The sequence below is a fragment of the Xyrauchen texanus genome, chromosome 31 (assembly GCF_025860055.1).
Source record: "Xyrauchen texanus isolate HMW12.3.18 chromosome 31, RBS_HiC_50CHRs, whole genome shotgun sequence".
Lineage (NCBI taxonomy): Eukaryota > Metazoa > Chordata > Actinopteri > Cypriniformes > Catostomidae > Xyrauchen > Xyrauchen texanus.
This window is the reverse complement of record NC_068306.1, coordinates 17421556-17433577: the sequence shown is the minus strand read 5'-3', so window position 1 is coordinate 17433577 and position 12022 is coordinate 17421556. Positions and strand designations below refer to the sequence as shown.

Sequence of the window (12022 nt, the reverse complement as noted above, 5' to 3'; positions counted from 1 at the left end):
GTAAGTGCATGTAAAATAAACATATGTTCTACAGTATCGAATGCCTTATAGAAATCAAGAAACAAAATAAACCCATCATCCTTAATCAAATGTGCATAATCAGTTAAATCCAAAACAAGTCTAATATTGTTGTGTATTAACCTTCCTTTAATAAAACCAGATTGTGTTTCACTTATAACTTGACTCAACCTAAATTTTAGCCTGTTTGCAACAGCAGCTGTAAGAATTTTATAATCAACATTGAGTAGGGTAATCGGTCTCAGATTATCAATAACTCTTTTGTCTTTGCCTGACTTTGGGATGAGAATGATCAACCCCTGCTTCATAGTTGGAAGTAAAGAGTTAGAATCAAAACATTCCTTTAAAGCTTTAAACATATGTATGTTATATATATATAGCTCAGTGGTTTTCGCACATACGCGGTACCAATCGTGTTTCCGGTACGGATCGAGTAGTGACGCCACTGATCTATATATATAACATAGATCAGTGAGTGACACGCACAACCAAGCTTCGCCCCGCCTACTTTTCTTTAAAGCAACAGAGGTTGGAAATACTCTTGTTCAGAACCCATCCAAATAGATTTATAGCGCCACCTAAAGGAAAACAGGGTCCTTTAACAAGACAAACGATTCAAATGGACGCAAAACCCCGCCTTAAAAGCGTTTCTGACCAATCCTGTTTTAGCAACTGTTGCCCTGCCGCCATTACTTTAACACGCGTTTGCTATTTTCCAGTGAGAGCCTATGGTAGTAATGTGCGTTTGACTACTTTTAAGCGGGGTTTTATAAAAATAATTAAAACAATTTAAAACACGTTGTTGCCGGATCATTTGTAATAGTGACACTAGTTACACAGAGAGGATATCCGCCGTGTTCTTCTTTACTTAAAAAATCTTTAAATAAATCTGGAGAAGAGTGGATTAAACTGTCAGACTTCGTTCCCAAGCAGAGCTTAGCAAAGGGTCAAATAAAGAGGCACTATTTTGATTGTTATCTTGGATTTACAGCGACTCATAGCTATGTGGATGCAGCATCATTCACAATCGATAGTTTTCAATTACAGATGCCATTGTAGAAATTCACTATTCAAAATCAGCCATGATTAAATTTAAACCAAGAGTGAAAGCGTCCAGACTGTTACTGAGATGAAGCAAGTAGTATTCAGATGATCATGTGATTCTAAAATGGAAGCCTCCACGAGGGTGCCCCTGCCCAATGTAGAGTAAACTGCTTTTATAAATTTACTGATATGACAAGAGTCCTCATCTCATGTGAGTCATCATAATTTTAAACATATTCCGTAAAATTACAGTTTATTTCTTTAGGAGTAAAACTTTTTTAAAGGGGAAAATTACTGAATGCACCTTTAAGTAAATTATGTAAAAAACAGAAGGATCCATTTAACATGCTTTTTAAAATGCATTTTCAATTACAATGTCCATGTACTGGAAAATTTAGGTTGGCAGCTGTTTCATCATATGGACTTGAAGGCACTTGCAGGATAGTTCACCCAAAAATTAACATTTACTTACCCAACTGTTGTTCCAAACATTTATATGCCTTTAATTACATCATAGCAGATTTGACCATTTACAGAAAATCATAACTACATGCAAATTTTTTTTCAAATTTTTTTTATGAAGAAGCGTTTAAAGGAATAGTTCACCCAAAAATGCCATCTCAGATGTGTGTGGCTTTCTTCTGCAGAACACAAAGATTTTTAGAAGAATATCTCAGCTCTGTTGGTCCTCACAATGCAAGTGAATGGTGACCAGAACTGGATCGGAACAGAAGGTCCAAAAAGCACATAAAAGCAACATAAAGTAATCCAAATGACTCCAGTTGTTAAATCCATAATATTATCTGAAGCAATATGATAGGTGTGGGTGAGAAACAGATCAGTATTTAAGTCCTTTTTTTACTATAAATCTCTACTTTTGACCAGCCACAATCAGTTGTTGGCTGAATGTGAAAGTAGCAAAAAAATTGTAGCCGATGGTTGTAAAGAAACACGGAATACAAAAATATTTTGGGAGGGTTTTATTCTGACGGCTATTTATAAAAAAAAAAAACAGTGGTCGGTATACAAAAAATGAAATAAAACAATGAAATACGGTAGAGGCCAGTCATTGCACGTATGCCAAAATGTGGTGAAACTCCACACACAATCCATATGCATCGCAAAGAATTCTCAAAGGATGAACAAAACCGGGAGCTCTTTTGGACAACGTATCTTCCTTCTCACGTCTCTTTACACAAGAGAGTACTGGAAAGCAGGTTTCTCAAAACTCCGGTCTTAAAGGGGCCACATCCGATTTAGGACGAGTTAAATTACACAAAATTTCTCCACTTGGCTACCAAAAACCCTCCCCACAAATTAAATGGTAGCATGCTTTTTAGATGCAACCAAAAAAATCTGGCAAATGCTTTTATCAAAAGCAACTTCGTGTGCTCAAGGTATACATTTTAACAGTATGTGTCCCAAGAAAATCAAACCCATGACCTTGGTGTGCTGGTACTATGCTCTACCAGTTGAACTACATGGACTATAAATAAAATGATAGCATATCACATTCATTTATGCACCACAATAGGGAGTATAATTCCAGAGGTTAAATAGGAATGATTATCAAGAAAAGACATGAAGAGCAAAATCCTTTATAAAAAAAAAAACTTTGTTTTTCAGGATCTCACAAAGCATAAAAATGGAAGATCAGCTAAAACAGACATAAACATACACACTAATCATGTAAAAAACAAACAGAAAAAAACAAAACCATGGTGAACAAACACTAGTTGATAAAATACACAGGAATATAGATATAGGAATATATATAAAAAAAAAATATCCTGAGGTCATACATTTGGACACTTCTGGTTTACTTCAAGTCTGATATGGCAACAGTCTAAAGAGCCCCCCCCAAAAACCAACATAATTGTATTTCATAAGTCTAGCCCAAGTTACTGTACATTAGTGTGTCTGTCCTTTTTCATTAGTAAAAATGGCTACATGTTACAGATACTGTACATCTGTACACAGTGTTTGAATTATGTTGTACAAGTAATGATTGTCCATGTTATTCAGTCTTAGTATTAGCTTGTGCACTATGCCTAAATTGACATCTGAATCCACTCAGTGGAGTCAGCGCCCAGTGTCAAGGTCCCGCATGTAGTCCTGAAGAGCCTGGAGACGAGCATCAATCTCTGACAGGTCAGCACCTGTTTCAATAGATGTGTCTATGGGAGAAAAATATGTCTAGCTCAAATTTACAATTTCATATACTCCCTTTGTTATTATAATGCATATTGGTAAAAACGGGAATTTATGGGGTACCTGCAGCTCTCATCCTTTGTGCTGGAGTGCTGCACATTGGTTTTTTGTTTAAGTGTCTTCCTCTGGTCTAGAAGGAAAAACAGTTCAGTTGAGATGCTAAAGAATTATTTTATGTCCAATATTGCCACAATTTCGACATATGCAGAGAAATAGGTTTTTCCATTAAAATTATTTTAACCTTACTAAAAATGCAACACTCCAAATTCCTACTCACCCCAGGAGGACAATTATTCACTAGTTTCCTTCCCCTGTAAAACCCAGAAAACATTATAAAATAATTCCAGATCATTATAGAACTAAAGGCATAATAGCATATTACATATCAACTCTACTTAATTCAGAATTCAAGAACTTGGCAGGGGTTTTGTAATTCATTTGACATCATATAGATACATTAAATGAGTATGCTTAAAGGTACAGTAGCAAAAACAAAAATTGTCATGTAAAAATGTTTTGTGCGTGCTAGAAACCTTACATAACACAATAAATTCTTCTTAAATAAATATATAAAATGTACAAAGGCCTCGAACATGGGCCTTTAAATAATTATTAAACAGTTGACAACAGTTTGAAATGATTATCAAATCATAAGTCAGCAGACATTACATATTTAAACAACTGACTAACATGCAATTCCTTGGATAAGCAACATATTTCAATGAAACACTTGCCTGCTATTTAAAGGCTTAGCAAGCTCTTCAAACTCTGCTACAGATCCTTCGGAAGAGCATCGACTCCTGCTTTCCAAAGACACACTCCTCCCCCTGCCAGCACTCCCTCCTCTCATCAGCTGAGGAACGAGCTCTCTGGACCGTGAACGCCCTCTTTCCATCAGAGATGGTGAGGCCAACATGTCCCTTCTAATTTTCCTCTGACTGTTGGATACAAAAGCAAACCTCATGCATGTCTGTGAAGGTAGGAAACAGGCCAGTAGCCTACAGATATATTATATTAGCCAAACCTCAGTCAGGCTTTTAGCACCAGGCTTTAAACAGAGGTTTTGCTATGATCTGCCAAATTCATGATTGATAATATATTATTTGAAAATAATGGAATCGTGCAAGTGGCAAAGAGAGCTTATAGTTCACACCTTTCAAAGTAAACTGTATTTCTGCTCACAGAGATGGCAATGCTTGTAGACAAAGAGATAACCAATAAAACAACAAAAATAAAACTCCAAAAAATACACTGAATATGCACCAAGAAAGCACTTAAAAAGTTGAAAGGCTCTTACTTTTTCAGCTCTGCATCTTTTTGGCGCCGTTGTCTGTCCTGTATGTAAGACGTAGGATCAAACCGAGGCACCCGTGACCCTGTCAACAACAATTCCTTTACATTTGTAGAAGCTGAAGTGTATAATTCCTGTAACACTTAAGTCACATAACGGAATTTCAAAAATAATCGCGGTATTCAAACTGATTCTAGAAAAATCCCCAGACTTCCACTGATTTTACAAATAGATAGTCCTGTCTGGGATACAAGAAAGAATTCGAAAAATAAAATCGAAAAATAATCACACATCAGCTGTAAGACTTAAAACAGGGGTTCATATCCTGACTTTTTCATGACCTAAAATAATACATCCTGTTCAAAACACGCAATTACCTGTTGGAGACGGTGAGGGTCTTGAGATGTAGTTCCGAGACCCTGAAGAATCTGCCCTCCTCACTCTCTCCTCTGATCTCCTGCTCCTATCCTCAGGCCTCTCCCTTGAGCCCGAGCGAGCTCTCACCCCTACACGGGTCAAACTGCGCTCTCTGGATAAAGACCGATGAACCCCCCCATCACCTCGGAGTCCACTTCGGCCAGACATGGCCGGAGTCGTCCGACTGTCAAAATGGAGGAAAGTAGAACATTAAGGCGTGCCAATACACAAGGTTGAAGTGCAAAGAGGAATTGCTTCCAATTGTGCAAAAAAAAGAACAAAGATGGCGATCCTTTTTACTTACCCACGATGTAGCAAGGCCAACTCAGTGGTCAGACTTTTAACACGTATCCGAAGAGCCCGCTCTGAAGCCCTGAGCTCCTCCAGCTACCAATGAGAGTGAATTTGAAAGGTGGTTACAATATGGTACATACTAACCATTTCATGCATGACTATTTTCCATTGCCAGCAGCTTGTCTAGAATGGTCTGTCCATCTATTGACCATTTAACAACAATTGGCTTGGACACACCTGTTCCAGCAGGTGGCGCTGTTCCTGGCCCCTCTTGCTAGCTGAACGTTGGCTTTTTGCCCTTTCCTTCAGTAGCTGTTCCTCAAGGCTGTGGACTGCCTCTCTGAGCCCATGAGCCCCAGGTGTGGAACCGGCACCTCCCATCTGCAGACGATCCAGAGCCTTGGCCAAGGCCTCCTTTTCATCTCTCACCAAAGCCAATCTGATGAGGAGCATTTAAAAACATGATGTATAATACTTCAAAATATAACATCTCCCATTTAACATTCAAAATTTTGTTGGTTCAATGTATATTTTTTGACATCATCAAAGAATACCGCAGGTCTAATCATCAAAGCAACACACAATTAGCCCTTTTAAGGCGAAATGGCGATGGATCTTGTGCCGAGCCTGTGCTTCGCATGGTTCAAGGCCGGGGCAATATGGTACATAAATCGGCTGCAACTTTCTTGAAAACCAAATTATGACGTAACAGGCTACATGGTAGTTTAACAAACACTGTGCATCAAAGTGTTTGAATACAGCTTTTACTCTTGTTTATGAGGAAATATTTAAACATATGAAGTAATGCAATCCAACATTATCACATTGCTCAACAAGATTTTCAGAGGTGACATACAGGTTAAAGATGACATGCAATGCAATTACATTACTTTGTATTAACTACAGTTTAACTTGCTACATACTGTAAACTGTAACAGTGGAATAGTTATAAACATTGGTGTAGCAGATAGTTACAGTATATTTGGATTTTTGCCATAGCATATAATATTATGTTTACGTCTTGGTTGAGAATCCCACTGGTTTACTTAACAGATAGCCGCAACCTTTCGAACTTTATAACTAGTGAGTAGATGGTCAAAAATCCCCTTACAGAACAAAACAATGCACAAAATAAGATTACAACAGTGTTAGGAAAGCTAAAAAAGTTGGCAAATATAATAACTTGCTAAGATCAACTGCAGAGGACACTAGCGATTCTGTTTATATTGAGCATGGCTGCTTGAATTCAATGCCCCAGTTAGATAACAGGCTGTCTGTTGTCCAAGTCCAAAACATTGTTGCTCTGTCCACTGCCGCTTTTGCTTAGGTCCTTCTTATGGTCCCGGTACTTCCTTAAGTGTTTTTCAATTTGTTTATTATTTGACCAATTGTCCGACTGTAGCCGGCGTGCACCATTTTGTGCTGTATCTTTGTTCTTGAGGAATATTTATTTCCTTTGTTATCTCTCTAGTTTATCTTGGATCCCTGTAAAGACCATATTGCATGTAGAACGCTCATTTCCTGAACACTTTTGATGTATGATAATCTTGCGTTTTTTGTAATTGTTTTTATAGAAGTACTCTTTGCTGCAGATGGTAGCTACTGTTGTTGTTTGGGAAAACTTTAACTGGTGACGAAACATTATCCCGCCTTTCACCCCTGGAGCTGACGTAATTGGTTCCTGCATGGAGACCAGTAAGCTTTTGGGGCCGGTGTCGAACCAGGTTTATGGCCACGAAACGGCCTTTTTCTGCAGTGGAAATGCTTGTAACAGTTCCAGAATTCGCACTAACCCAGGTACCCCCGAACCATGTCAGTGGAAAAGGGCTGAGTGAGGTTCAAAAGTCTGAGACCATAAGTGAAAATGTGTCTTTTTTGCATTTTTCCTTATTTTGATTGAACAGAAGTTTTATTTATTTCTATAAATGTATTTATTAGTAATAAATAACATGAATTTCACAATTTCTTAGTATTTGGTATGTCCCCCTTTAGCTTTATGGGCCCCACAAGTTTGTGCTACTTAAATATTTATTGTTCATTTTATGTTTTATTAATAATTTTTTTTTTTTAAATCTTACAGTTCGGTTTACTTCCAGGTTTAAATTAACTTTGAACCCCAGATTTTTCATGTGGACTTAAGACTTTTGACCTTAACCGATTATAAAATTTTTCTGAATTAGAAATGTAAACTATTTCTATGTAATAAATAAAATTCAAAGCATTGAAACTCAAAATGATTTTCTTGTTAAAACAACATTAACATTTCACAAAAGAAAGAACTAACTCTGCGCGTAGCCTGCGTGTCTCCTGGTCTGACACTTTGTGGTCTCCTCTCAGTCCTAGAGATTTCAGCTCAGTTCTCAGAGCTCGAATTTCTTTCTGAAGCTCTGCTGGATCAGGTTTTCCAAGATATGGAAGTGGAAGAGGATAGTGTATCCTACACACAAAAAAAATGTCATCCGTTAAATACTCTTTTAAGAGAGATCACTACAAACAGTGATCAAAGCCACACATACCTGTCAAATTCTACAGTGTAGATGAGGATGAGGTATCTCTTTGCACTGAGAGCAGGGGACTGTGGCTGAGGACGAGGTCGGCCAACGACACCCGCCTTTCTGTTCCGTAGAAGCTCAAGGTCTGAATAGGTCAAGAGGTCAAGGGTCACAGATTCACTGGACTGCAAAAAGACAATAAAAAAAATACTAATAACTTCGTAAAAAATTATCAATTAATTAACACTCATTATCAATTATGTTGTCAAATAAGCACAAATGAAATGAATAGCTGATTGTATGTAAAAAAGATGCAATAAAACTGAAGAGACTGAGACTAGCATACTGCCTAAATTCCCTATGACAGACAGTCAAATGGCTTTGGAACAACATGAGGGTGAGTAAAAGATGATGGAGTCGGAAGCCCTTCAGACCTACCTTGTTGACTGCAGATTCTAACATGCTGCAGAATACTGGAAACTGTTTAAAATTCCCAGTTTTCCGGGTCAAGTCTTCAATATCTAATTTTATAAGAACAATAGGTAGTTTAGAAAAAAAAACTATGGAAAGCAATATTTAAGGTAATTAACAGACTGAATATTTAGTTTCAAAAGCACAACTTACAAGAAGGATCAAACTCTCCTCTCCACTGGTCCGCTGTAACCACATCTGAAATCTCAACAATAAGTAACCGCTCAGCCAGTTCAACCTTGACAGCAAATTCAGCCCCCCGAAATTTCAATTCATCCTGCACTGCTCTGCCAACCTCCATTTCGTCTGACAGCCTATAGGGAATCATTGTTGCACTGGGTTCAATAATATGCAGTTTATATTGACTGAAAAACAATTTGTGAGGTCAACGAAATATGAGAGGTTTCCAAATTAAAAGACTTAAGGTGGCTGATAATAATAATAAAAAAAGGCTTACAGATAGATAGATGTGCACAAATATTGCAGAACATTTAAATAGTGTGTAATCATACGGTCTTATTGCATCATCAATAGTCATTTAAACAAAACAGTACGACTTCATAAATCCAGCTATTGTTGGTGTTGTCCATGTCAAATATTTTTTATAAATATAGATTTGTGTCAGGAACCATTTCAATGAATGAGACTGATATTTCTTTACACTTCACTGAAATGTCATTGTATCAGAGCTGGATAGAGGTTGAAACCTAATTTATTCATGACTCAATATCCAATAGAAGAACCAAACTAAACATCTCAGCTGGTAAGCTGATGGATGACTTTTGTTACCTTGCTAACCTTAAAATATTTAACAGATAACTGGCAGCGCAGGGCTAATCGCATAATAACGATTTAAAATCATTAGATATGAAATCAGACATGATGGTTTTGAAGACTACTGAGGAACATTAGCCTACAAAGGATGATAAATGCGTGTGAAAAAGTGAATGATTATGTTATGATAGATGTATCTCAGTCCATAACTAGCAAGCTAGCAGCAACATACCCGTTATTGGTGGAAATGCGTTAGGCAGGCACGAACTGTACGGTTACAAACCTGCATTTAAAACGTCAACGAAAATAAACCTCAGATATATGAAGTAAATTAAACGACACCTCTTCTAATTTCAAGAGTACATGTTCGGTAAAGTGGTCGTTGCAGAGCTCGAACAACTGAAAGCAGCGGCTCAATGACCGGGAATTTGAAACTCCCTCCCATAACTGATTAGATTGGTCAACTCGTATACATCTAGGAATGCTATTGGCTCCTCTATTTGTCAATCAAAAGGAAAGCTTTCATTGTGGCAACGCCCTCGGCCAACCCTTCACGCACTCCTAAAAGTGATTTTCGAAGCGCCAGACTCGAGTTGAAGAGTGGTTAAAGAAAGAAAAAAAACAAGAGACTTAAGTCCTCAAGAGGGAACTATTGCTCCATTAATAGAGTTCAATGGCCATTTGGTTCAGTTGATTGATTTGAAGTTTTGCTAAATTTTTATATCAGTCAAATGGTGACTATGATGCCATATCTGCAGATGCCATATATGAGAAAATCAGAGGCACAGAGTCACATCTTTATTTAATCACAGTATTTAAAATAATTAGGTGTTGAGTTAGGCATTTTACAAGTCTAGAAAAAGTTTTAAAGGCAGTGCTCGAATTGAGGGGGGCTGGAGGGATCCGGGACCCCCCATAAGGTATTAGGGACCCCCCCATAAGAAGTAAAAAATAGAATTGGGGGGGGGGGGGTCCCTCAGATTATTTTAGTAAAAAATAATAATAACAAATCTGATTAAATGCATGCAATGGATACGTTAATTTCGTGAATTGATTATTTACAATAATTTTTTTAAAGTTGGCTAGTTGCCATGTCTCTTTAAAATGTAAACGCCCCGCCTCACATCTAAAGAGTGCTGTGCGCATGACATCGTTGACTGACAGGACTGTTTGATTGGCGCCGCTCCGTTGAAGCTAATTTTAACTTTTAAAAAATGGAGAAAAATAAACCTCCACTCGAGGTCGGGAAGAGAAAGCTTCTTACTGACTTTTTTGAGGGGTAATTGTCTCTCTATATATCTTTCTACTTTATATCTACCCACACCATATCGGGGCTTTTGTATTCCTTGCGTAAATTGGAAACATTTAGGCTTAAGTTACTATTTTTTTCATTATTAATAGTCCTGGTTCTACAGGAGTGCTAGAGATCTCGACGGAGATGGATAACAGCTTTTTAGTAAAGGGAGCGATCGTTGTGTGCTTTCTATGCTTTCTAATTTCCATTCAGAATTTGTATAAATCTTGTTTTTCATGCTGCCAGCCAGGGCCAATGCCCACGTAAACACAAAGTTTCGAGAATTACATACGCATTTATGCGGGATTCACTCTTGAAATAGCAATAATTGACATTGATTGCCATGGCATTGTTTGTTTCTGAATAAAGCAGCCTTTTTCACTGAAATGGTCGTTGAATAGTTGCTGACTCACTCATAACAGTGCTTTTCCGCCACCTACTGGACGTAACTATGTAAAAATCGCGTGCTGAAATAGTTGAAAAATCCTCACCAACACACAGACTGACAGCCTGTTTTGTCACAATCTATATGTTTAATATCTAATAAACAAGTTTCATCCATTTAATCATTTAATCTTTGAAGTCTTTTGGAACAAACATTATTATCACAGTGTCACATAATCCACATTAATCATCCAGTTGTTTTTAGGGTAAAAACTACATTGGTAAAAAAAAGCTAGAATCATTCTGTTGGATGTACACTACTGTTCAAAAGTTCAAGAGTCTCTTCTGCTCACCAAGCCTGCATTGATTTGATGCAAAATACAGTAAAAACAGTAATTTTATGAAATATTATCAAAAGCGCATCCATCCATTAAAAAAATCATCCATACAGCTCTAGGGGGTTAATAAAGGCCTTCTAAAGTGAAGTGATGCATTTTTGTAAGAAAAATATCCATATTTATAACTTTATGAACTGTAAATACTGGCTTTCTTTATCCGCTGCGCTTTCGCGTTTGTCACTTATCACCGGAGCTTATGCTACGCCACGTCATACGCCGGAACTCGACTCTCTTGTGAGCGTGCGGACGGTGTTACCACATAACAGTGATAATAGTTTATAAAGTTAGAATATGGATATGTTTCTTAAAAAAAACGCATAACTTCAGAAGGCCTTGATTAACCCCCTGGAGTCTTATGGATTACTTCTATGACGGATGGAGGTGCTTTTTTGGGCTTCAAAATCTAAGGTTCCATTCACACCCATTATAAAGCTTGGAAGAGTCAGGATATTTTGTAATATAACTCTGTGTTTGGCTGAAAGAAGAAAGTCATATACACCTAGAATTGCTTGAGGGTGAAGAAATTATGGGATAATTTTCATTTTTGGTGAACTAGCCCTTTAATTATTCAGATCAATGTAAAAGTACAATAAAGTATTCCATTGAACTTGTGATTTTCCAAGTCTTCTGAAGACATGCAATATGATACAGTAAACTAGAAATCAAAGTTTAAAGGAATAGTTCACCCAAACATTATAATTCACCCTTATGATGAGTGATTTCATCAATGTCTTCTGAAACAATATGTTCTGTTTTGTAACTCTGTAAATCTTGTCCTCTCTCTCATGATTTAAAGCTTGATTACATTTCCTTGTGCTTGATGTTCGCATTGAGCACTGTACACCTGCTGTGGTTAACAAAAATTTATGAAGTTTAAAGTTTTGGTTAATGAACAGCCCATGGTCACTAGAATATATCCAGCACTGAACAGAAA

General features: G+C 37.3%; 1 protein-coding gene across 4 annotated transcripts; it reads right to left on the bottom strand.

Annotated features, from left to right (window-relative positions):
• Positions 1-1980: 1980 nt before the first annotated feature.
• On the bottom strand, positions 1981-9651 carry LOC127624659 (centrosomal protein CCDC61). 4 transcript variants are annotated; one of them, XM_052099484.1, is made up of 13 exons: positions 9355-9651; positions 8392-8552; positions 8206-8288; positions 7792-7952; positions 7560-7712; positions 5513-5714; positions 5286-5368; positions 4942-5165; positions 4571-4649; positions 4008-4211; positions 3551-3584; positions 3337-3403; positions 1981-3239 (listed from the first exon to the last, which is right to left on the bottom strand). In XM_052099484.1, exons 2-13 carry the CDS (start codon positions 8537-8539, stop codon positions 3145-3147), a joined length of 1533 nt encoding a protein of 510 aa, XP_051955444.1. In that variant the 5' UTR covers positions 8540-8552; positions 9355-9651; the 3' UTR covers positions 1981-3144. The 4 variants fall into 4 exon arrangements, with proteins under 4 accessions (XP_051955444.1, XP_051955441.1, XP_051955442.1 ...); XM_052099482.1 differs by having other exon boundaries at positions 2021-3239; positions 9245-9650; XM_052099483.1 differs by having other exon boundaries at positions 2021-3239; positions 9296-9650.
• Between the last annotated feature and the right edge of the window lie 2371 nt (positions 9652-12022).